At 42.0% G+C, this 24,002-nt stretch overlaps 1 protein-coding gene across 1 annotated transcript in view; it reads right to left on the bottom strand.

The window, feature by feature from the left end:
- Window positions 1-24,002, bottom strand: part of LOC143288871 (ras GTPase-activating protein 3-like) — a 70,930-nt gene that overhangs the window by 35,623 nt on the left and 11,305 nt on the right. The window contains exons 3-7 of the mRNA XM_076597526.1: window positions 13,977-14,088; window positions 11,127-11,220; window positions 6,332-6,433; window positions 3,368-3,450; window positions 1,116-1,275 (exon numbers count right to left, since the gene is read on the bottom strand). Of these exons, the coding sequence (XP_076453641.1) occupies window positions 1,116-1,275; window positions 3,368-3,450; window positions 6,332-6,433; window positions 11,127-11,220; window positions 13,977-14,088 (551 nt within the window). The remainder of the gene's footprint in view (window positions 1-1,115; window positions 1,276-3,367; window positions 3,451-6,331; window positions 6,434-11,126; window positions 11,221-13,976; window positions 14,089-24,002) is intronic.

The following is a 24,002-nucleotide window of genomic DNA, read 5'->3' as shown; positions in this document are numbered from 1 at the left end:
TCTCTTCCACTTTGTTCCTCTTTGTCCCTACTACGCCTCCCTTTCCTCTCCCCCTCCTTCTCTCCTTCCATCCCACCTCCCCCCTTCTCTCTCTGTATTTGTATTTCTTTTTATCACAACAGATTTCCCCAGGGAGAGCGTGTCTCTACACTACAGCGCCACCCTTTTATTTTTCTTTCCTGCGTGTGGTTTTATTTTGTTTTTTCCTATCAAAGTGGATTTTTCTACAGAATTTTGCCAGAAACAACCCTTTTGTTGCCGTGGGTTCTTTTATGAGCGCTAAGTGCATGCTGCATACGGGACCTCGGTTTATCGTCTCATCCGAATGACTAGCGTCCAGACCACCACTCAAGGTCGAACCAGTGTGTTCAGATTCTCTCGCTTCCTTGGCAGACGTGTTACCTCCAGGCCATCACTCCACTGTAAGGACGTTCCTTCTACTCTATCCCTCTCTTTCTCATTCTATGCACAGATTCCTATGAACAAACAGCTTTTTCCATCTGAACTTTCGCAAAGCAATAAGGAAAAATGTTATGAAAACTAAAGGATGACTGAACTTCAAGCAGTACTTGAAAGTCACCATCATTTAGAGAAAGGGTGTCTTATCCCCTTGTAACCCTGTAAAGTGTGTCGGTGTATGGTGGGTTATTGAAAACAAGAATATAATAATAATTATTATCATTATTGTTATTATTATCACTTTTTTTCTTTTTTTTCCAGGAATACTGCTCAAAACATTTCACATTTCATTCCCCCCTCCTCTCCCCTCCCCCTCCATATCTCCCCACACACACACAAAAGAAGAGACAGAAACATGTGCCAGAATACACTGGCACAACTGAACATTGAAAACCACCCAGCTACCCACCCACCCATGCCCCCCTCTGGAAAACACATCTCTGCAAAACGCACACACTCACACACACACACACACACACACACATGAACCCACGGACATCGCAAGCACCCCGCCACAAGCAAATGACAAAGGGCTTCTCCACAACAAAACATGCCTCTGGGACCAGACCTCACCAACAGCTACACCCATGCGTACACACCCCTGGTGGGAACAGAATGACCAAGAGAACAATTTCACCCCACCCCACCACACTCACGTCGAAACAAAAGACTTCCTCAAACTGAGGACATATGGTCTTCTTCTTGACGGCTGTTCGTCGGATTTCTTTGTTCTTCAACTTTCCCCACAGCAAGGTCACCACGGCGTAGGGATTGCAAGCCCCGTTGATGATGCGAAGGTCACTGCACTCTGTGACCCTGAGGATGTCATGGAACAGGTTTATGGGATTAGAATGTGTGTTTATGTGTGTGTGTGTGTGTGTGTGTGTGCGCATTTGTGTGTGTGTGTGTGAGAGGTGTGTGTGTGTGTGTGTGTGCATGTGCACGAGTATTAGAGAGTGTGTGTGTGTTTGTGTATGTGTGTATGTGCATCTGAATGCTGTGTGTGTGCATGTGCATGAGTATTAGAGAGTGTGTGTGTGTTTGTGTATGTGTGTATGTGCATCTAAATGATTGAATTTGCATTAGAGAGTGTGTGTGTCTAAGTGTGTTGTGTGTGTACCTGTGTTTTGTGTGTGTGCGTGTGTGTGAGCGTGTGTGTGTGAGCGTGTGTGCTGTGACTTTGTGTTCTTTCTTCAATGGCGGTGAAAAATGTCGGTCTACATTTAAGTATCATTATGTGTAACTAATGACTCGCTTCTTGCCCATCATCGCACAAATGCCCACAGGAATTAGAATGGTTAATTCACAATCAGGCCACAGCCCCTAGTGAAGGGGGTATACGTAAACAAAATACAACTCAGCGAAAACACATAAACAAATAAGCATTAATATAGACAACAAACCATGCATTGTATCCCTGTAAATATATAGACAACAAAAAATACATTATAACTGTTTTACGAAGTAAAAATTTCTCTTAATTTGAATGCCTTATATAAGAATACCGAAAAATTATGTACGTCATTGATATTGCTTGATGACATTAACAAATTCAACTTGAACAGAGAGGGATGCTTGTAGTACTTAGGTTTTATAAACATTTGACATACATGTTTTAGTGCTGGGCAGCAAAGAACAAAGTGCACCTCGTTTTCTTGATGCCCACGGGATACTGCGCAGAGAAAGGGTGAAAGCAACAACTCCTGACCGAGATAGAAGTATGATGGGTACAACAGCCGGGTGGTTACAGCGATGGACTTTCATAGCTAACGGTTCCTGGCTCCAAATGGAGATTTTTCCAAACAGCGATGGACTTTCATAGCTAAAGGTTCCTGGCTCCAAATGGAGATTTTTCCAAACAGCGATGGACTTTCATAGCTAAAGGTTCCTGGCTCCAAATGGAGATTTTTCCAAACAGCGATGGACTTTCATAGCTAAAGGTTCCTGACTCCAAATGGAGATTTTCCCACTCTCCCTGGTCAACAGATGTGCAGACCTGCTAGCGCCTGAGCCCTCTTCGCATGTATACGCATGCAGAGGATCATACATGCAAATTAAAGATCCTGTAATCCATGTCAGCAATTCCATTGGTGATGGCAAAAAAGAATACACCCAGTATACATATCCCCTGAAAACTCATACAGTTGCCTACATGGCGGGGTAAAGAAAACAGTCATACACATAAAAGCCCACTCACACATACGAGTGAACATGGCAGCTGAAGCCCACAAATGAAGAAAATGCAGACCATCAGGTAAAAGAGAAGACAAGACGCTTACATCACAATGTTTCTGAACATCCGCTTAACTCATTCAGTACGGCCAGTCCTCTCTTCTCCTCTACACAGACCCCTCGGACGTCCAGTGGGTGTCTGAATGACCCAACCTTTAGCTTCCCTCGTCAGAACTGTGGTATTCTTTGTCAACATTCACCTCTTCAGTATAAGAGCGTTCCGCTTGCAATATTTTGATGATGGTAATTGGGGTGAAACGCTGTTAACGTCGTCTCTTTCGCCGTTCGTATGGAGAGAGTTAACTCATTCAGTCCTGAGCCCAAGCAATATACCCTGGCATCAAAACTCGTTTCATCTAAATGTTCTACACATTCCAACATATGCACAAACCAATTTCTACAATTTTTCTGGCTGCATCCTCACTGTCAGTTTGGAGGAAAAACCAGTCAATTTCTGAGCATTTTCTTCGGTTTTCAGCATCAGTATGAAAGGGGAAACTACCAAGCCTGTAAACTCCCTTGGACTGAAGGGGTTAAACCACAGTTCTTGTGAGAGCTTCAGTCAACAAACACTGAAGAAGGTAACAGTGCAACAAAAACAGCAAGAAACTGTTTGTTTGGTTTTTGTTTGTTGCCTTTTTTTTTTTTTTTTTTCTTTTTTTTTTTCCACACTCACTTGACGGTCATTCTGTGGCAGGAGATGTAGTCGGGTTCGGTGTTGAGGTATTCATCGAAACGCACCTCCAGGTGAACTTTGCCCTGCACAAGTCACCATCACAGACAGAACCCAATCAGAACACAAGTCACCATCACAGACAGAACACAAGTCACCATCACAGACAGAACCCAATCAGAACACAAGTCACCATCACAGACAGAACCCAATCAGAACACAAGTCACCATCACAGACAGAACACAAGTCACCATCAGAGACAGAACCCAATCAGAACACAAGTCACCATCACAAACAGAACCCAGTCAGAACACAAGTCACCATCACAAACAGAACACAAGTCACCATCACAAACAGAACCCAGTCAGAACACAAGTCACCATCACAGACAGAACCCAATCAGAACACAAGTCACCATCACAGACAGAACCCAATCAGAACACAAGTCACCATCAACAGTCAGAACACAAGTCACCATCAACAGTCAGAACACAAGTCACCATCACAGACAGAACACAAGTCACCATCAACAGTCAGAACACAAGTCACCATCACAGACAGAACACAAGTCACCATCACAGACAGAACACAAGTCACCATCACAGACAGAACCCAATCAGAACACAAGTCACCATCACAGACAGAACCCAATCAGAACACAAGTCACAGACAGAACCCAATCAGAACCACACACATACACACACAGCATTGCAAGCAGCTAACAACAGCGGCCAACTGTCGCTGACAAATCAAAATTCTGCTGTTTACCAGCAGCTATGTCAAAGTGGTTAATGCCACGGACCGATGACTTGGGAGACAAATTTTAAAGCCCCATCAGGTGGTCTATTTTTCAGCCTGTGGCCGGCCCCTAACCAGAGTTCAGTGTGCTATGGACTTGAATGGGAAGACCAGGACCACACAGTGATGCCTTACCAGAGAGATGCCTTACCAGAGAGATGCCTTACCAATGCATAAACTCATCACGCCTTAAGAACAGTGTTACATGTTTGTGAAATTCAACTGCTTTGCTGGTGATGAACTTCTGAATATAAAAAACTGTGTGTGGTCAACATCTGTCGTTTTTAAGGTCTTGTGTTGAATACATAGAATTTTCAATTCCCAAGGCCCCCTTTTTTTTTTTTTTTGACAGATCACACACTAATTTGTATCACTCTGCTTACTGCCAGTTTGGGACTGGCAGTCAGGATTAGAAAAAAAAAAAGACACCCAAAAAGGAACTGACCATTCCGACTATCACATTTTGATGAGAGGAGCAAGTTATCTACACCAATATTCAGACTGTTGATTCACGGGATTTGATCATTCTGAGGAGGAAATTATCCGCACCAATATTCAGACAGCTACGCTCTTTTTGTTTGTTTTTTGTTTTGTTTTTAAAACAGCTATGACAAGACTCATCAGCCAACCTTGAAAGAAATGCAGACTGACACAGAGAGAGAGAGAGAGAGAGAGAGAGAGACATGTATCAAACAGCAGCCACAACAGCATCACAGCACCAACAGAGAAACATAAACTGTCATCCTCCCGTTATCTGCGTGCTGTTCTTCTAACACACTATATATATGATAGTCAGTCGTGTCCGACTATGACCATCAGAACAGCAGAGGAGACAACTGCTGTTCTGACTATTTGGGCCAGAATTTTATTATAGTGGAGAGTGTCTTGCCCAAGTTACATCCCCACTCTCTCGGCCAAGAGGGTTTTAGGACAGTCGGCGCTGGGAAGGTTCCCAAAGGCCAACTAGCGCACAAGGCTGCAGCACTAAGAGCCAGTGCAATTTTGCCTCCTAGTTTGAGTCATAGTCCTTCACAAAAGACTAAGCTGTAAATGATTTCCCATGGCAATGGAGATCTGATGAACAGCTCTCACTTTGCTGTTGGCCCAAATGTAAACTAATGTCAATCTGTGATACACTAAAATACTGGCAAAAGACAAGGAATCACCCAGCAGTATTGATTCCGTTTCCCCCCGCGAGTTGTTTTAATGGCCGTCTGTTTTACTGTATGCACCTTAATGTCTGTCTCTGTCAATAACAAGTGTCACAAAATGGGTCAGACACACGCAGTTGTAGGGAAAATGAAAATCCATAAGCAAGCCTGACTGATATATTGTCTGGCAAAAAGTCAAGCTGAAAAAACAAAAAAACAAAAAACAAAACAAAAAAAACCCCAACCTGCTTGATGACTGGAAATAGCAAGCAAGGTTACGTCATCCAATCAATCGTGTTATGAATGCTCCACCTTGCTCCATTCATCCTTTCTTCTAAATATACAGCACTTCTGATTATGTATTCTGATTACGGTCCCCGCAGGAAGAGCGTCACAGCTTGAAATACATGTTCTGGGTAAATTGCATGCTTGCTTTTCTGGCGGACTTAGACTTTTCTATTTGTGTGTGTGTGTGTGTGTGTGCGTGTGTGTGTGCGTGTATGTTTTTATGTGTGTGTGTGTGTGTGTGTGTGTGTGCACGCGTGCGTGTATGTTTTTATGTGTATATGTGTGTGTGTGTGTGTGTGTGTGTGTGTGTGTGTGTGTGTGTGTGTTTTATGTGTGTGTGTGTGTGTGTGTGTGTGTGTGTGCGTGTGTGTGTGTCTTTGTGTCTGTGTTGTGTGTGTGTGTCTGTGTTGTGCATGTGCATGTGTGTGTGTAATTTGAATGTGTGTGTGTGTGTCTGTGTGTGTGCGTGTTTGTGTGCGTGAGTGTGTGTGTGCATGCATACATGCATGTGTGTGTCTGTGTGCGTGCGTGCATGCCTGTGTGTGTATGCGTGCATGCATGGATGCCTGTGTATGAGTGTGTGTGTGTGTGCATGCATGAATACATGCACAGTGTATGTCTGTGTCTCCATGTGTCCCTGTATGTCTCCGTGTGTGTGTGTGTGTGTGTGCACATGCATGTCCTTCAGTGAATGTGGTGGCGGACAGCCACACAGGCCCTCCTCCTCACATGGACGTCAGACTCAGCGTCCGCTGCCACCAGGGGGAACCAGTGTTCCTTCTGGTGATACTTGTACAGCTCATCCTTCTTCAGCGACACCTTGCCGATCACCTGTCAACACAAAGGCACACATCACTGCACTGTCAATGAATGATTTCTCTGTATCATAGAAGTGTTTGACTATGACTACAGCTCATCATCCTTCTTTAGTGACACCTGGTTGATCACCTGTCAACACAAAGGCACACATCACTGCACTGTCAATGAATGATTTCTGTGTATCACAGAAGTGTTTGACTACAGCTCATCATCCTTCTTTAGTGACACCTTGTTGATCACCTGTCAACACAAAGGCACACATCACTGCACTGTCAATGAATGATTTCTCTGTATCATAGAAGTGTTTGACTACAGCTCATCATCCTTCTTCAGCGACACCTTGCCGATCACCTGTCAACACAAAGGCACACATCACTGCACTGTCAATGAATGATTTCTGTGTATCACAGAAGTGTTTGACTATGACTACAGCTCATCATCCTTTTTAGTGACACCTTGCAGATCACCTGTCAACACAAAGGCACACATCGCTGCACTGTCAATGAATGATTTCTCTGTATCATAGAAGTGTTCGACTACAGCTCATCATTCTTCTTAGTGACACCTTGCTGATCACCTGTCAACACAAAGGCACACATCACTGCACTGTCAATGAATGATTTCTGTGTATCACAGAAGTGTTTGACTACAGCTCATCATCCTTCTTTAGTGACACCTTGCTGATCACCTGTCAACACAAAGGCACACATCACTGCACTGTCAATGAATGATTTCTGTGTATCACAGAAGTGTTTGACTACAGCTCATCATCCTTCTTTAGTGACACCTTGCAGATCACCTGTCAACACAAAGGCACACATCACTGCACTGTCAATGAATGATTTCTGTGTATCACAGAAGTGTTTGACTACAGCTCATCATCCTTCTTTAGTGACACCTTGCTGATCACCTGTCAACACAAAGGCACACATCACTGCACTGTCAATGAATGATTTCTGTGTATCACAGAAGTGTTTGACTACAGCTCATCATCCTTTTTAGTGACACCTTGTTGATCACCTGTCAACACAAAGGCACACATCACTGCACTGTCAATGAATGATTTCTGTGTATCACAGAAGTGTTTGACTACAGCTCATCATCCTTCTTTAGTGACACCTTGCAGATCACCTGTCAACACAAAGGCACACATCGCTGCACTGTCAATGAATGATTTCTCTGTATCATAGAAGTGTTTGACTACAGCCCATCATCCTTCTTCAGCGACACCTTGCCGATCACCTGTCAACACAAAGGCACACATCACTGCACTGTCAATGAATGATTTCTCTGTATCATAGAAGTGTTTGACTACAGCCCATCATCCTTCTTCAGTGACACCTTGCCGATCACCTGTCAACACAAAGGCACACATCACTGCACTGTCAATGAATGATTTGAGTGTGTGATAGGAGTGTTCGACTATGACTACAGCACATCATCCTTCTCCAGTGACACCTTGCCAATAACCTGTCAACACAAAGGCACACATCACTGCACTATCAATGAATGATTGAAATGTATGACAGGCGCAATAGCCGAGTGGTTAAAGCATTGGACTTTCAATCTGAGGGCCCCGGGTTCGAATCACAGCGACGGCGCCTGGTGGGTAAAGGGTGGAGATTTTTATGGTCTCCCAGGTCAACATATGTGCAGACCTGCCAGTGCCTGAACCTCCTTCGTGTGTATACACAAGCAGAAGGTCAAATACGCACATTAAAGATCCCGTAATCCATGTCAGCATTTGGTGGGTTATGGAAACAAGAACATATCCAGCATGCACACCCCCGAAAGTGGAGTATGGCTGCCTACATGGCAGGTTAAAAACGGTCCAACATGTAAAAGCCCACTCGTGTATGGACAAGTGAACGTGGGAGTTGCAGCCCACAAATGCAGAAGAAGAAGAAGAAGATTGAAATGTATGACACAAGTGTCTGACTATGACTACAGCTCATCCTTCTTCAGTGACACCTTGCCAATCAACAAACACAAAGGGTGCAAGACACACATCACTGCAGTGTCAATGAATGACTGAGTGTATAAAAAGTCAGCCGTATCCAACTATAACCATCAGAACAGCACAGGAAGCATCTGCTGTCCCGACAATCTGAGCAAGAATTTGATAACAGCAGAGAGTGACTTGCCCTAAGTTACATTCCCACTCGCGCAGCCAAGAGAGCTTTTAGGGGAAATCAGTGATGGGATGGTCCCCAAAGGCATAATGAGGGTAAGATTGTAATAGTTGGGCTACAATGATACTCAAAACATACTTTATGCCAGCAACTTATCTTTTGTTGTTTACAGAGTACTACTAGGCCCAACACTCGGCTTATATCACAGATTTACATAAGTTTATATTTGGGCCAACAGCAAAGTGAGAGCTGTATTATCAACGGTTTCTCCTGTCAATGGGAAATCATTTACAGCTTAGTCTTTTGTGAAGGACTATGACTCTCAAACTAGGTGGCAAAATTGCACTGGCTCTTAGTGCTGCAGCCTTGTGGGCTAGTTGGCCTTTGGGAACCATCCCAACACCGACTGTCCTAAAAGTAAAACCCTCTTGGCCGAGAGAGTGGGGATGTAACTTGGGCAAGACACTCTCCACTATAATCAAATTCTAGCCCAGATAGTTCGGACGGCAGTTGCCTCCTCTGCTGTTCTGATGGTCATAGTCAGACACGACTGACTATCATACAACATTGTAAGGGTCTTAGTTTCAGTTTCAAGGAGGTGTCAAAGTGTGAGGATTGATTCACACATGCTGCACCACAGATGCCTGACCTAGACATAAACAAAGCACTGGTCAGGCCTTAGGGACCCTACCCTGGGTACAACAGAGATGGGAATAGGAAACAGTGAGCGGAGTGTTGGCCAAGTGGTAGAGCGAGAGAATCTGAGCGCAATGGTTCAAACCCCACAGTCACCTGCATTTTCTCCCCCTCCACTAGACCAAGAGTGGTGGTCTGCATGCTAGTCATTCAGATGAGACGATGATCCCAGGTCCCATGTGCAGCATGCACCTAGTGCACGTAAAAGGAACCCAAGGCAGCAAAAGGGTTGTCCCTGGCAAAATTGTGTAGAAAAAATCCACTTGGACTGGAAAACAAATAAAACTGCAGGCAGGAAAAAAATAACAAAAAACATGAGTGGTGCTCTCAGTGTAACGATGCGCTCTCCCTGGGGAGAGCAGCCTGAATTTCTCACAGAGAAATCTGTTGTGACAAAAAGAGTAATGGATACACTAGAATACAATACACTGTATTACAATTCAAAATCCTTTAAAGTCTGGATGGGGCACAGGTGCCACACCCAACTAGGGGGTATGATTACATGAATATGATTGTTACTCTATAAGGGGCAACTTCTGCCCTCTACCTGCATGTTTTTGTTTTGTTGTTGTTGTTGTTTTACAAGACTATACACTATAGTATACATTAAGATTTGTCTCAACAGATTTGTGCGATTCATGAAAATAACCCGTGGGCCACTAAAAAAATACACATTTCAGTAGAAATACTGAAAATGTCCATCTCTGGTATGTATAACGTTTTGTTTTGTTTTGTTTTGTTTTAAACAAACGGAAATAATCAAAATGAACTAATAAAAACATCAAATATTACTGTACATCAATGAATGAGTGTAAAAAATGTGTAAATTTAGGACTTACTGACACTTTGTAGTATGTGGTTCATAAAGTGAAAAGAAAAAAAAAGTGACTGTGTTAGCAACCAGGGATGTATCTCTGGAGATGGTGATCAGAAAGAGAGGCTAGAAATGACTATAACTGTGTGTGTGTGTGTGTGTGTGTGCGCGCGCGCGGGCGAGTGTCAATGTGTGTGTGTGTGTGTGTGTGTGTGTGTGCGAGTGTCAGTGTGTGTGTGTGTGTGTGTGTGTGTGTGTGTGTGTGTGTGTGTGTAAGGAGGACTGCTTGCGTAAGTTTGTGTGTGACAGTGCCCATTATCTGTATGAAAAAAGCAAAAACAAAAACAAAAAAAACAAAAAAGAATTAAAACATCATTATGCATAGGATTATAAAGCTGCTTGTGACTCTAAATGCACTTTAAAAAAATTCTTCAAGCATTTAATTATTTATAAACAACTTTACTTCAACTATAAACATATTTTCCACCTCTGGCACATGCAAATTACAGAACACTTTCTTCTTCTTTTTGTTCTCCCTTTTCATAAAAAAACAAATAATAAATGTTTTAATTTATTCACTTTTTTTTTTTTTTTTTTTTTTTTTTTTAAAGCAGAATGTTAATTCGCAAAAAAACACACACACACATTTGGCTTACCATTCTTCACACTGCCCACAGAATGCACACACACGCTGTCTGATTGGACAGATGGACTGAATTACCATCAAATAGGCTGTCAGTTTCGTCGCTGTCGTTGTCAATCACCTTGTCAAACACACACACACACACACACTGACTTCACACACACACACACACACACACACACACACACACACACACACAAAACTAACCTTCTCAGACACAAAACACACACACACACACACAAACTGACTTCACACATACACACACACACACACAAACTGACTTCACACACACACACACACAAACTGACTTCACACACACACACACAAACTTCACACACACACACACACACACACACACACACACACACACACAAACTGACTTCACACACACACACACACACACACACACACACAACTGACCTTCTCAGACTTGGAGCCACTCTCACACACCAGAACGGAGAGGGAGCGGAACTTCTTGGGTATCTCCCCTGAAAACTCTTCACCGAAAAATGGGCTGCACAACACGCAGGCAAACACATCCACAAATGCACGCACACACACACACATGCACACACACACACACACACACACAAAACACACACACAGGCACATGCGCTCAAACACACACACACACACACACACACACAAACTGCATTAGCTAAAAGACGCAGTATATTATCATGATGCAAAAAAATAAATAAATAAATGCGTACACATAATTCACATCAACATCACTTCAAGACGATATCAAGACTTTCCTAGTTCAGAAGAAATTTCAATGTGGACAATTACCTTTCAATAATAACTTGTAAACTCTCATATTTCCAGCACTAACATTCATTAAAGGCAGCATATGAAGAAAAAAAACACACACAAAAAAAAACAACTAAAACTTGCAACTTCTGGATCAGAATAATTTCTGTACATTTTGTACTGTACAAAATGACTGACAACAATAGCAATAACTTATCTGCACCCAAGAAAACTTTCTCATAAATGGTTGACAAAAATAGCAGTAATTTACCTGCACCCAAGAAGACTTCCTCATACATGGTTGACAAAAAAATAGCAATAATTCGCCTGCACCCAAGAAGACTTCCTCATAAATGGTTGACAAAAAAAGCAAAAATTGACCTGCACCCAAGAGGACTTTCTCAAAAAAAAAAGATAAAAGGTTGACAAAAATAGCAGCAATTTACCTGCAATCAAGAGGATTTTCTCATAAATGGTTGACAAAATGTAGAGTGATGGCCTAGAGGTAACACGTAGGAAGGAAGCAAGAGAATCTGAGCTGGTTCTAATCACGTCTCAGCCACCGATATTTTCTCCACCTCCCCTAGACATTGAGTGGTGGTCTGGACACTAGTCATTCGGATGAGATGATAAACCGAGGTCCCATGTGCAGCATGCACTTAGCGCACGTAAAAGAACCCACGGCAACAAAAGGGTTGTTCCTGGCAAAATTCTGTAGAAAGGAAAAACAAATAAAACTGCATGCAGGAAAAAATACAAGAAAATGGGTGACGTTGTAGTACAGCGATGCATTCTGCCTGGGGAGAGCAGCCCGAACTTCACACAGAGAAATCTGTTGTAATAAAAAGAAATACAAATACAAAAATAGTAAAAATTTACCTGCACCCAAGAGGACTTTCTTAAAAAAAAAAAAAATAAATGGTTGACAAAAATAGCAATAGTGTACCTGCAACCAAGAGGATTTTCTCGTAAATGGTTGACAAAAATAGCTATAATTCACCTGGACCCAAGAGAGAGAGAACTTTCTCATAAAATAATGGTTGATAGAAATGGCAAAAACTTTCCCCTCACCCAAGAAAGATGAAAACTTTCTAAAAACATGGTTGACAAAAAATAGCAATAATTCATCCGCACCCAAGAAAAGAGAACTTTTCTCCTACGAAGCCACACACACACACACACACACACACACACATAATCACCCCTGCTGCTGCCCTAGTTCACGATTCACTGTGGCAAACCTACTATGTCAACAACTATCCACATTCACTTTCTGTCTCGCCCTTTCCCCAGACAAACACACTGATCAATCAGGGGAACAGAAAGATAAAGAGTATAAGCTGTGGAAATCATGTAGATGCTATTTCATCACTCTGTGTGCGTGTGTGTGTGTGTGTGTGTGTGTGTGTGTGTGTGTGTGTGTGTGTGTGTGTGTGTGTGTGTGTGTGTGTGTGTGTGTGTGTGTGTGTGTGTGTGTGTGTGTGGACAAGCTGCCTTCAATGGAATCAATCTGACACCAAGCTGAGGAACACTTTATCTTATTAGGCGGGCACAACCTTTAAAAAAAAAAAAAAAATTAACTGTGCCATTAAATCATAAAATTATTCAAAAAAGGGAAAATACAACCTTTGTTCAGGACACAACTAAATATTGGAGATCTAGTTTAATCATCATCATCAAAATGTTATAGTAAATAATAATATTGACAACAAAAACGACAACAACAACATAATAATCATACTAATGCTAATGCTTGTGGTCACTCACAACTCTTAAACAGGGAGCTTGTGACATTAACAATAAGCTATACAAGCATACATACACACATATATATATACATACATACATACATACATAGTGACACACACACACACACACACACACACATATATATATATATATATATATATATGAATTTATCTAATTCATTCAAGTAGGACATAACTTACACAAACAAATGCAACTGAGCACGCGCGCGCGCACACACACACACACACACACACACACACACACAGCATAAGTTCAAAATCAGTTCATATGCATGAACTGGTGCACACAAACCAAACTGCATCTGAAAATGATGACACTGAAGAAAAAATATATATATATTCCTGTTTGACATATTTTACTGTTTTGAGGAGAGTTGACTAAGTAGTCTTCTTGACTGAATGTGTCATTATTCTCATTAGAAAAAAAAAAAAAATCAATCTGAAGAACTGGTTCAAGGGAATCTGCACTGCATTATGTTATGCAAGATTTTCAGGTTGTCATGGTTGTCTTTCTCTTCTTGTGTACATGTTTGTGTGTGTGCATGCGCGTGCAAGCACCTGTGCATGTGTGTGTGTGTGTGTGTGCATGCACCTGCCAAACTGTTCATTGCTTTCACAAAGATTTCACACACACACACACACACACACACACACACACACACACACACACCTACACCCACACACACCACTGCCACCACCACCCACCACCACCAATCACACTGCAGCACAAATGACGGTTATCACATACTCGAGCGATTTCTCCACCACGCCCGTGCGAAAGATCTCTTCCGAGTCGAGGCGTAGAGCGCAAAATGTGTTCCTCGATCCGCCGGAACCGGACAGCAAGTTCTTGGCTTCCCCTGTACGGACACAACAACACACAGTCTGTCTCCATCATCACTGCACACACACACCTCTACATTGAATTGGTGGTGTGGTGACAATGATGACTGTTTGTGTGTGTGTGTGTGTGTGTGTGTGTGTGTGTTGCGCGTGCATGTGTGCGTGCTTGTGTGTATGTGTGTGTTCGTTCTTTAGTTTAACGTCTTTTCACTGTAAGTATGTATGTGTGTGCGTGTGCGTGTGTGTGTGTTGCGCGTGCGCGTGCGTGTGTGTATGTGTGTGTGTGTGTGTGTGTGTTGCTCGTGCGTGCTTGCGTGCGTGTATGTATGTGTGTGTGTGTGTGCGCATGCACGTGCATGCATATGTTTGTATCTTTGTCTGTGTGTGTGTGTGTTAAAATATGAGTGATGTCAGAAACAACACTCAGTTTGTCTCCATCACTACGCAAAGACCTCTACGTTAAATTGGTGGTGTGGCGACAATCATGATTGTTTGTGTGTGTGTGCATGCATGTGTGTGTGCAGGCATGCATGCATGTGTCTGTGTCTTTGTGTGTGTGTGCGTGTTAATTTGTCTGTGCATGTGCACGTGTATGCACATGCATTTCATATTTGAGTGCGTGTTCATGAGCATGTGTGTGTGTGTGTGTGTGTGTGTGTGTGTTAGTGTGTGTGTGCATGCATGCGTGCATACGTGCATGCGTGTGCATGTGTGTGCATGCATGCGTGCATTCACTGCGTGCTTGTGTGTGTGTAGTGTGTGTGTGTTCCCAAATTTGATTAACTACGTGTGTCACTTCCTTGTGGCAAAGAAACAACCAATGCTTCTTCTGAGAAAACCAAAATCACACAAATGGTCTGAACAATTATGGATTGTTCGGTGCAGGAAACACACACACACACACACACACACACACACACACACACACACAGAGGCAAACTGAGAGAAAGACATACAAGAGGCAGAGATGGAAAATAAGCTGGAAGCAGAGAGAAGCAAAATTCTCAGTACTAAGAAAAGGAGGTTGAAAGAAAGAAGACATGTTCTGTATTTTTGTTACACACACACACACACACACACACACATACACACACACCTCTCTTCCAAGCAAGAAAACACACCACTCTTCCACCGATTCAATTGCACTTTGAAACGGACCTGACGCTTTATGTCTTCATGTACTCTTAAGTTAACATACAGGTAGTATGCCACAACCATCAACAGAAGAAAGTAACACAACACACAATTCAAACTTTTTTTTCTTTTTTTTTTTTCTCCAAGTTACAGATTTTTTTTTCTCTCCCTTTTTCAGTAACTTTTCCATTCATTGCTTTTCACCCATCTCCCCATCTTCATCATTCATTTTTTCTACTTCACACACCCCCACTCCCCACCCACACTTCCCCTCCCTCTCTCTCTCACATACAGAAGCAGGTAACAAAATACTTTAACACCCCATTATAAAAACAATTTTTGGGGAAATAAAATGATTTAACACCCCATTATAATTTTTTTCCCCTCCTCTAAAGTCTGTTGTCAAGGTATTATGATAGTGACTGTTCCCGTATCTCTTCTTTTTTTCTTTTTCCCCCCTTCCAAAATCACCACCCCACCTTCATCCCACACACCCCTTCCCCCCTCCATTCACCCCTCCCTCTCTCAATACACACACACACACACATGTGCGTGCACACACACACAAACACACACACAAAGCACACACACAAGCACACACGCAAGCATACACAAACACCAACGCACAAAAAACAACAACAACAAAAAAACAACAAAAAAAAAACAACAGAAAATGAAAATTAACACCCAACTGTGAGAAAAAAAAGGCTCTTGTCATGGTACATCAACTTTCCTCACATTTTTTAAAATTTTTTCGTCCCCAGTCCCTTTCTAAATTAATCTACCAATCTCTCTCCTCCCCTTCTTTTTAATGAAAATTATGTATTATGTTCCTTTGTATTAGCCCCTTCAGTATGGGGCCAAGGCCTGTATCTGAATAAACATCTGAATCATCTCCTCCCCTTCATTCTCTCTCTCTCTCTCTCTCTCTCTCTCTCTCTCTCACACACACACACACACACAAGCACACACACAAGCACACATGCAAGCATACACAAACACCAACGCACAAAAAAACAACAACAACAAAAAAACAGGAAATGAAAATTAACACCCAACTGTGAAGAAGAAAAAAAAAGGCTCTTGTCATGGTACATAACTTTCCTCACATTTTTTTTCTTATTTTTTCGTCCCCAGTCCCTTTCTAAATTAATCTACCAATCTCTCTCCTCCCCTTCTTGTTAATGAAAATTATGTGTTATGTTCCTCTGTATTAGCCCCTTCAGTATGGGGCCAAGGCCTGTATCTGAATAAACATCTGAATCATCTCCTCCCCTTCATTCTCTCTCTCTCTCTCTCTCTCTCACACACACACACACAGACACAGACACACACACACGTACAGAGAGAGAGAGAGAGAGAGAGACAACAGGAAATGAAAACCAACACCCCATTGTAAAGAAGTCTTTTCTCACGGTATAGTTACTTTCCTCTTATCTTTTGCCCACCCATTTCCTTCCCAAATCAATCCCCACCCCCCACCCCCCTCTCTGTCACACACACACACACACATACACACACACACACATACCGGAAATGAAAAAAAAAACCCAAAAAAACTGCATGCCATTCAACAACAGATTTTGTCATGGAAGACAAACTTTTCCTTCTTTTTTTTTTTTTTCCCTCCCCCCCCCCCCCCCCCCCCCCATATATTCTTTGAGTAGTACTTTCATTGCTTGCTCTCTCTCTCTGGATCCTTCTGGTGGGTTCGTCACAAAGCTGGGTGATTTTTTTTTTTCCTTTTTTTTTCCTTTTTTTTTTTTTTTTAAAGTGGGCTGCCGCTTTAAATTTTTCACTTCTCTTCACAGCCATTCCTCTTCATTTTTTTTTTTTTTTCTCTTTCTAGTCTCCACCTCTAGTCTAAGCGCCAAACCCACCCCACCCCAAGTTTCCCTTTCCATTCCCCAAACCCCTTCCCGAGGAAAATGTGTCATCCAACTTCCGCTCACAATCTTAACAAAAGAACCATGCCCTGGTTTGACCTCAAATTTCAGAGCGTTCAATTCAGTCTTCTCTGGATCAGTTCCCACAGAGAGAGAGAGAGAGAGAGAGAGAGAGAGAGAAAGAATCTAAAAACGAATGAAACGATACACACGACACACCACTGTGGATGAACTATTGTACTGGTAAATCATGTGAGGAGACTGAAAAACCTCAGCACAGAGATTGGATATGTCGCGTGTTTAAGGAAATCAAAATTATAACCGGATTCCATTCTACGTGGGAACCATACATCACAAAAATGTGTCATACGTAACAAGCAAAAGCATCTGCACTTTAAAGAGTCACTGTTCAGTCTGTTAAGGTTTTTGAGAAAAAACAAAAATCAGTAAAATAATTAATAAGACATTTCTGGAATTTAAAAAAAAATAAATAACACCTGACCCCTCTCATAATCTGTTCTTCAGTCAGTCTTTTAAATCAGTAAAATAATAAATAGCTAACTGTCAATAACAAATACAGGTAGAACCCCCTCACCTTCAACCCCCTCCACCCCATCCACCTCACCTCACCTTTTTCGCTTAATACTTAAAATACTCACACGTGAACATATGCATAGATATATTGCACTCTCACACACATCTGCATGAACCCACGCACGCACTCACACGCATACCCTCTTCCACCATCCGTGTACAACTATGTTCTTTCCCTCTCTTTCTGACAACCAAAATTTCTCACCAATCAAATACTGGTTCATACAACTCCCAGTAAAACATGCACTCATTCCATCATATTTTTCTCACACACACACACACTCACATGTGTACACACACACACACACACACACACACATGCACACACACACTAACACACACACACACACACACATTCATCTCTCTCTCTCTCTCTCTCTCACACACACACACACACACACATACACACACATACACACACACAGTTCCCACACAACCGGCTTTCAACCACTGCATACACACTTTTCCTTCTCATTCCATGGGTCGGATTACTCTAAAGCAAATACATCTGGGTCACATTACTCCAAAGCAAATACATTCAAGGCTACAAACACCGGCTGACAATGTCATTCAATGCATGCTGAGCACACCACATGAGAGAGCAAAGAACTGAAAGGAAAGATGTTTTCCAAATTCCATGGCAAGTTTTATCAACATGAAGCCATTTTTTCGTTTGTTTATTTTTGGAGGTTTTTTTGGGTTTTTTTTTAACATACAAGACGAACTTTTCAAAGGAAAGATTTATTTAAATTCTATGGCAGTTTGTATCAGCATGAAGCAGTTTTTCCCCCTGATACCATGAGATGTTCGTCTCAAGGAGAAATATTTTCTAAATTCAACGGCAAGTTGTACCAGGGAAAAGCTCTTCTTTTTCTTTTTCTTTTTTTTTTTTGACGCAACAAGATGTATGTATCTGAAAGGTTTGGAAGATTCTTCTAAACTCTAAGGCAAGTTATATCAGCACAAACCTCTTTTTTTGATGTATGTTTCAAAAAAAGACGTTTTCTAAATTAAATGGCAAGTTGCATAAGAGCAAAGCAGTTGTTGTTTTTTCCACACGTACATCACAAGAAAAGATGTTTTCTAAATTCTATAATGCATCGTATCAGCATGGAGTGGTTTGTTTGTTTTTCAACACTACAAGAAGTACAATGCGAGAAAAGATGTTTTCTAAATTCTGTGTCATATCGGCGCCCAGAGGGTATGTTTTTCCTCCAACACAACAAAATGTATACATCATTACATGTATCAAGTGCAGTTTTAATTCTCTGCATCCTGTTGGGACCCAAGAAAAACATTCTACTTGCCCTATTCACTACACAACAGAATTCTCTCTTCTTTTAGCCCCAGAATAAGGGACATTTTGCTCCCTGTATTTTGATGATGATGAATGATGATGTCAAAGGGGGTGATGAAGATACAATTGTGGGGAAATCCGTTCAGGTCTGGAAATACTTTACAACACTGTACTCTCTTAATACATCCCAGCATCAACCTGGCTGAGAGATACATTCAGACACCTGCAACATCAATCAGGAAATTTGACACCCCCCCCCCCCCCCACCCCCCCACCCCCCCTCCCTAAAGATGCTTCCACGAACTGATGATGTATGACCTTCAACAGTGTGGCAGTCCAGATCTTCCCGGTTGAGCCTACAGCACACACAGCTCTAGGTAGGAGCCCCCCCCCCCCCCCCCACCCCCCAAAAAAACCCAATATCTAATGGGATTCAAACCTGATTCCACCCAGCTGTCAGTCTGTGATGCGAACCACTTCACCACAATGGCTGGGTTGTACATCAAAATTTTACCAGTGTCATTTTCTCTGGCAATCATCATGCTTCCTATCTGTGGTCACAAACTGCAGGGAAACGGGAAAGAGAACAACTGGAATGGACTTTAAACTAGTATAGAGGACAAGGTCTCTCATTACTAGATGTTTGGATGAGCAATCCTTCCTTCCTTTTTTTTTTTTTTTTTCTTAACTATTATTATTATTTGGAGACTATTAGCAAACAGCCTGAATAGCTGAGCAAAACAATGACACGCAATGATGCATGCACATATACAACGCACACAATCAGTGTCTCACCACAACACATACTATCAGCGTCTCACTGACAACCATACACACATACACAGACATACACACACTGTGTATCTTTCACAAACGCACACACACACACACACACACACACACACAACACATACTATCAGTGTCTCACCGACAACCACACACACACACACACACACACACACACACACACACACACAGAGTGCTAGTGACACATTTACCCCAATTAAGAGTCCATAAATTTCATGAAAATCTATACCATGCATATACAAAAAGTATGAATGCACCCACACGAACGCACACACATACACACATATACCCACACTCACTCAAACACATACAGTGGTTATGACTGAACCGCTGACATACAAACCCCAAACAAGAGTCTATAAATTTCATGAAGATAAAAAAAAATAGATACACAAAAAAGTATGAATGCACACACAGGAAGGCACACACACACAGACACACAGACACACACACACACACACAGAGTGGTTGTGAATGAACTGCTGACATATATCTCGACAAAGAGTCTATAAATTTAATGAAGTTCTATGTTGCCCCCCCCACCCCCCAATCCCCTCTGCATGCCCCCCACCCCCACCCCCACACACACACACACACACACACACACACACACACACACACACACACACACACACTATTCATTCTCCTTCCCTCCCTCCCTCCCAACACCCCTGCCCAGAAAGGATTCCCCTCTCTCGTCCTCATAAAACCAAATGAAATGAATGGCCTAACCAGAAAAAAAAAAAAGAAAAAAAAAACCCAAAAAAACAGTTGACATTTCTAAAAACAAAAAGAAAAGAAAAAAAGGAAAAAAAAAAAAAAAAGATAACAAAAACACAGCGCAACAACAAGTTCATTGAGAAAAATCAGGGCAAACACCGACCCCGGACCAATCAATACACTCGTAACAGAGTTCAGAAAAACTGTGGGATACCCTGCACAAGGGGAAAAAAAACAAAAAAAACAACCCACGCTGCTTGTAAACTCCCCGCACAATGATGAATCACCCTCTCCTCCTCTCCCAGCAGCAGAAAAACAACTTATTGTCTTTCCCTCCAAACCGAAGGTCAGTCGCCTCCGCTTATCTTTCTTGCATCACATTCCAAAATAACCTTGTTTTCGTCCTAGGTACTCCACAAAGACCCCAAAGTTTTTGACTGTTACCGTTATTATGAAGTCTTCAAATAACCCAGATTGTCTTCATAACCTATAAATATTTTTGTTCATGTAAACAACCAGTCAGTCATGCACGACAGTACTATATACCATAATTTCACAAAACTCTTGTCAATATGTTCCCCTTTTCGAAAACTTGTCTGCAGCATGGACTGAATCAAAGTCAAGAACCTTCACAACTAGACAAGACATTGACATACGACGCCTCCTTTCTGTCATCTTAAACCAAAAAAAAAAAGAAAAAAAAGAAAGAAAAATAGAGATGGAAGACAGAGAAAAAAAAAGAAAAAAGATACCAACCCGCACCAATCCCTGTGGGTCTCCTACCCAACCCCACACACCACCCGCCACCCCATCCTCCTACTGTCTTGTTCGATATATGGAAACCGTCTGACAGGTCTGACAATAGACACACCCTGAAACCTCTCGCACTGCCTTCAGTTTTCAAACACCATAAAAGTTGTGCACGTCCCCGGATCGTTAACAAGACAACAGCAGCAGACACTCAGAACCACCTGTTCAATACACAGAAGAAAGAAAAAGAAAGAGAAGGGGTCGGGGGGGGGTGTGGGGAGGGGGGGGGAGTAGACCAGAAAGCAGGACAGACAGACAGATACATGTATGTTATATGTACCAACTGCACACTGACTGAAAAGACAACTTGTATGAGCGTGCGTGCCTGTACAATATGTATTCCTTATTAGGTCTCCAACCCTGGTACCCGGGGCATCTTTTCTTTTTGCCCAGACATCACAACTTGCTTTGTCTCTGCGATCAATGTCTGAGTGAGGTGCACTAGTTGGAACGCTACCTTACAACAACTTTTCTCTCCAGCATCACGAACAACAAAACAAACATGTAGAATAGTCTGCAATATGAAGACGATCAAGCCATATATCTTTTGAGCAGTTTTATGCTATATTGATATATATACTATGTACATCATATATATACATATACATACACATATACATGTGGGGTGGTGGGGGGGTGGGGGGTGTGCCTGTGTGCACAAATCTATCTGTTCAGTTATCCCCACAGAAAAAATAATCAAATCAATTATCTCAAGTTGCCAGAGATCATTTTAATCTGTTATTTCCATCTGTATCTACATCTGTGCTTACAAACTTACATAAATCTGTTATAGATTTATATAAGTGCGTATGTGTGCATGCACGTATGTACGCATGTGCACTGATCAATGGATGCCAGGCTTCATCAACTAAAAATGGCCAGTCATAATAACCTATTTTGACCTCAATTCAAATTGTCAAAAGGGTAAAAAAGCAAAGGAACATAAAAAGAAATACCTCTAACATCCACAGGTATACTATTCTCAAAAAATCAAGACTGTGATGATTTTAACACACACACACACACACACAAATGCTGGTCAAGAAATCTGTGCAATTCTCAAAGTCAAAGCATCGACTGGTGAGAACACTGGTTGACCACAAAGTCTTCTCGAGTCATGTTGAGGCCATACCACACTCAGCTCTGAGTAGGACTGCGTCGATGGTAAAGAATCCCTCAATGACACTTGAGGCTTTGAAGAGGCTTGAACCACAGACCTGGTATGTCTTTGGTACTCGGTCTTAACAACTCAACCACTGGCTGGCGATGAGGCACACTTCTGCACAGTTTGTCACACAGTTGACGGGCGCAATAGCCAAGTGGTTAAAGCGTTGGACTGTCAATCTGAGGGTCCCGGGTTCGAACCACGGTGACGGCGCCTGGTGGGTAAAGGGTGAAGATTTTTACGATCTCCCAGGTCAACATATGTGCAGACCTGCTAGTGCCTGAACCCCCTTCGTGTGTATATGCAAGCAGAAGATCAAATACGCACGTTAAAGATCCTGTAATCCATGTCAGCGTTCAGTGGGTTATGGAAACAAGAACATACCCAGCATGCACACCCCCGAAAACGGAGTATGGCTGCCTACATGGCGGGGTAAAAACGGTCATACACGTAAAAGCCCACTCGTGTGTATACGAGTGAATGCAGAAGAAGAAGAAGAAGAAGAAGAAGTCACACAGTCCACACTGATCTGTGTAAAAAGCGTTCCTCTGCACTTTAATCATACAACACAGTCCATATGGACTAATGCAAAATGCACTCCCTTTGCATTTAACAGTTTCACACTGACCACCCTTGTTTGTGCAATGTGCACTCCTTCGCAGTAAAATGTATCACAGTAATTACAACTGCCCGTGTATAATGCACTTTTTTTGCATTTCATATACATCATCCACACTGAAAAATAAACATTCCTTTGCAGCTAAGCATATATATATCTTGGGCTGTACAGTGCAATGCAATGCAATGCTATATTATACTACGCTATGCTATGCTATGCTGTGCTGTGCTCTGCTGTGCTGTGCTTTGCAGTGCTGTGCTAAGCTCTGGCGTCCTGTTCTGTGCAATGCAGTGCTGTGGTAAGCTAAGCAGTGCTGTGCTGTGCTGTGTTTTGCTGTGCTGTGCTGTGCTGTGCTGTGCTGTGCTGTGCTGTGCTGTGCAGTGCATTGCTTTGCTGTGCTGTGCAGTGCTGCCCCACTTCAATGTATTTCACATTTTGCTTCCCTTTCTATCCCCTTACTATCTACAAAGAACATTCATTCTGGTGAACGTGGCTGAAAAAGAACAACAAAAACAAGAGGCAAGGCCTTCAAGACTCACTTGTGATAAATTAAGTCCCCTAGCATTAATTACAGAGTAATTTCCCTTTTTTTACTATCTGCACCAAAACGTTTGCAAAATAAATAAAAATGCCATGCTGAGCAAAAGAAGTACCTGTTTGAACAAAAAATGATAACAATGACTCCTCTTGTTGTATATCAGAATAAGAGGTCAAAGAATACAAAAAATATAAATATAACAGTAAATGCAGTTTGCATATAATTAGGCTTCATTCTTTATTTTTTTGTCCCCATCCCAGAGGTGCAATATTGTTTTAAACAAGATGACTGGAAAGAACTGAATTTTTCCTATTTTTATGCCAAATTTGGTGTCAACTGACAAAGTAGTTGCAGATAAAAT

The sequence above is a fragment of the Babylonia areolata genome, chromosome 13 (assembly GCF_041734735.1).
Source record: "Babylonia areolata isolate BAREFJ2019XMU chromosome 13, ASM4173473v1, whole genome shotgun sequence".
NCBI lineage: Eukaryota > Metazoa > Mollusca > Gastropoda > Neogastropoda > Buccinidae > Babylonia > Babylonia areolata.
The sequence above is the reverse complement of the archived record's forward strand: the minus strand, read 5'-3'. Positions and strand labels throughout refer to the sequence as shown.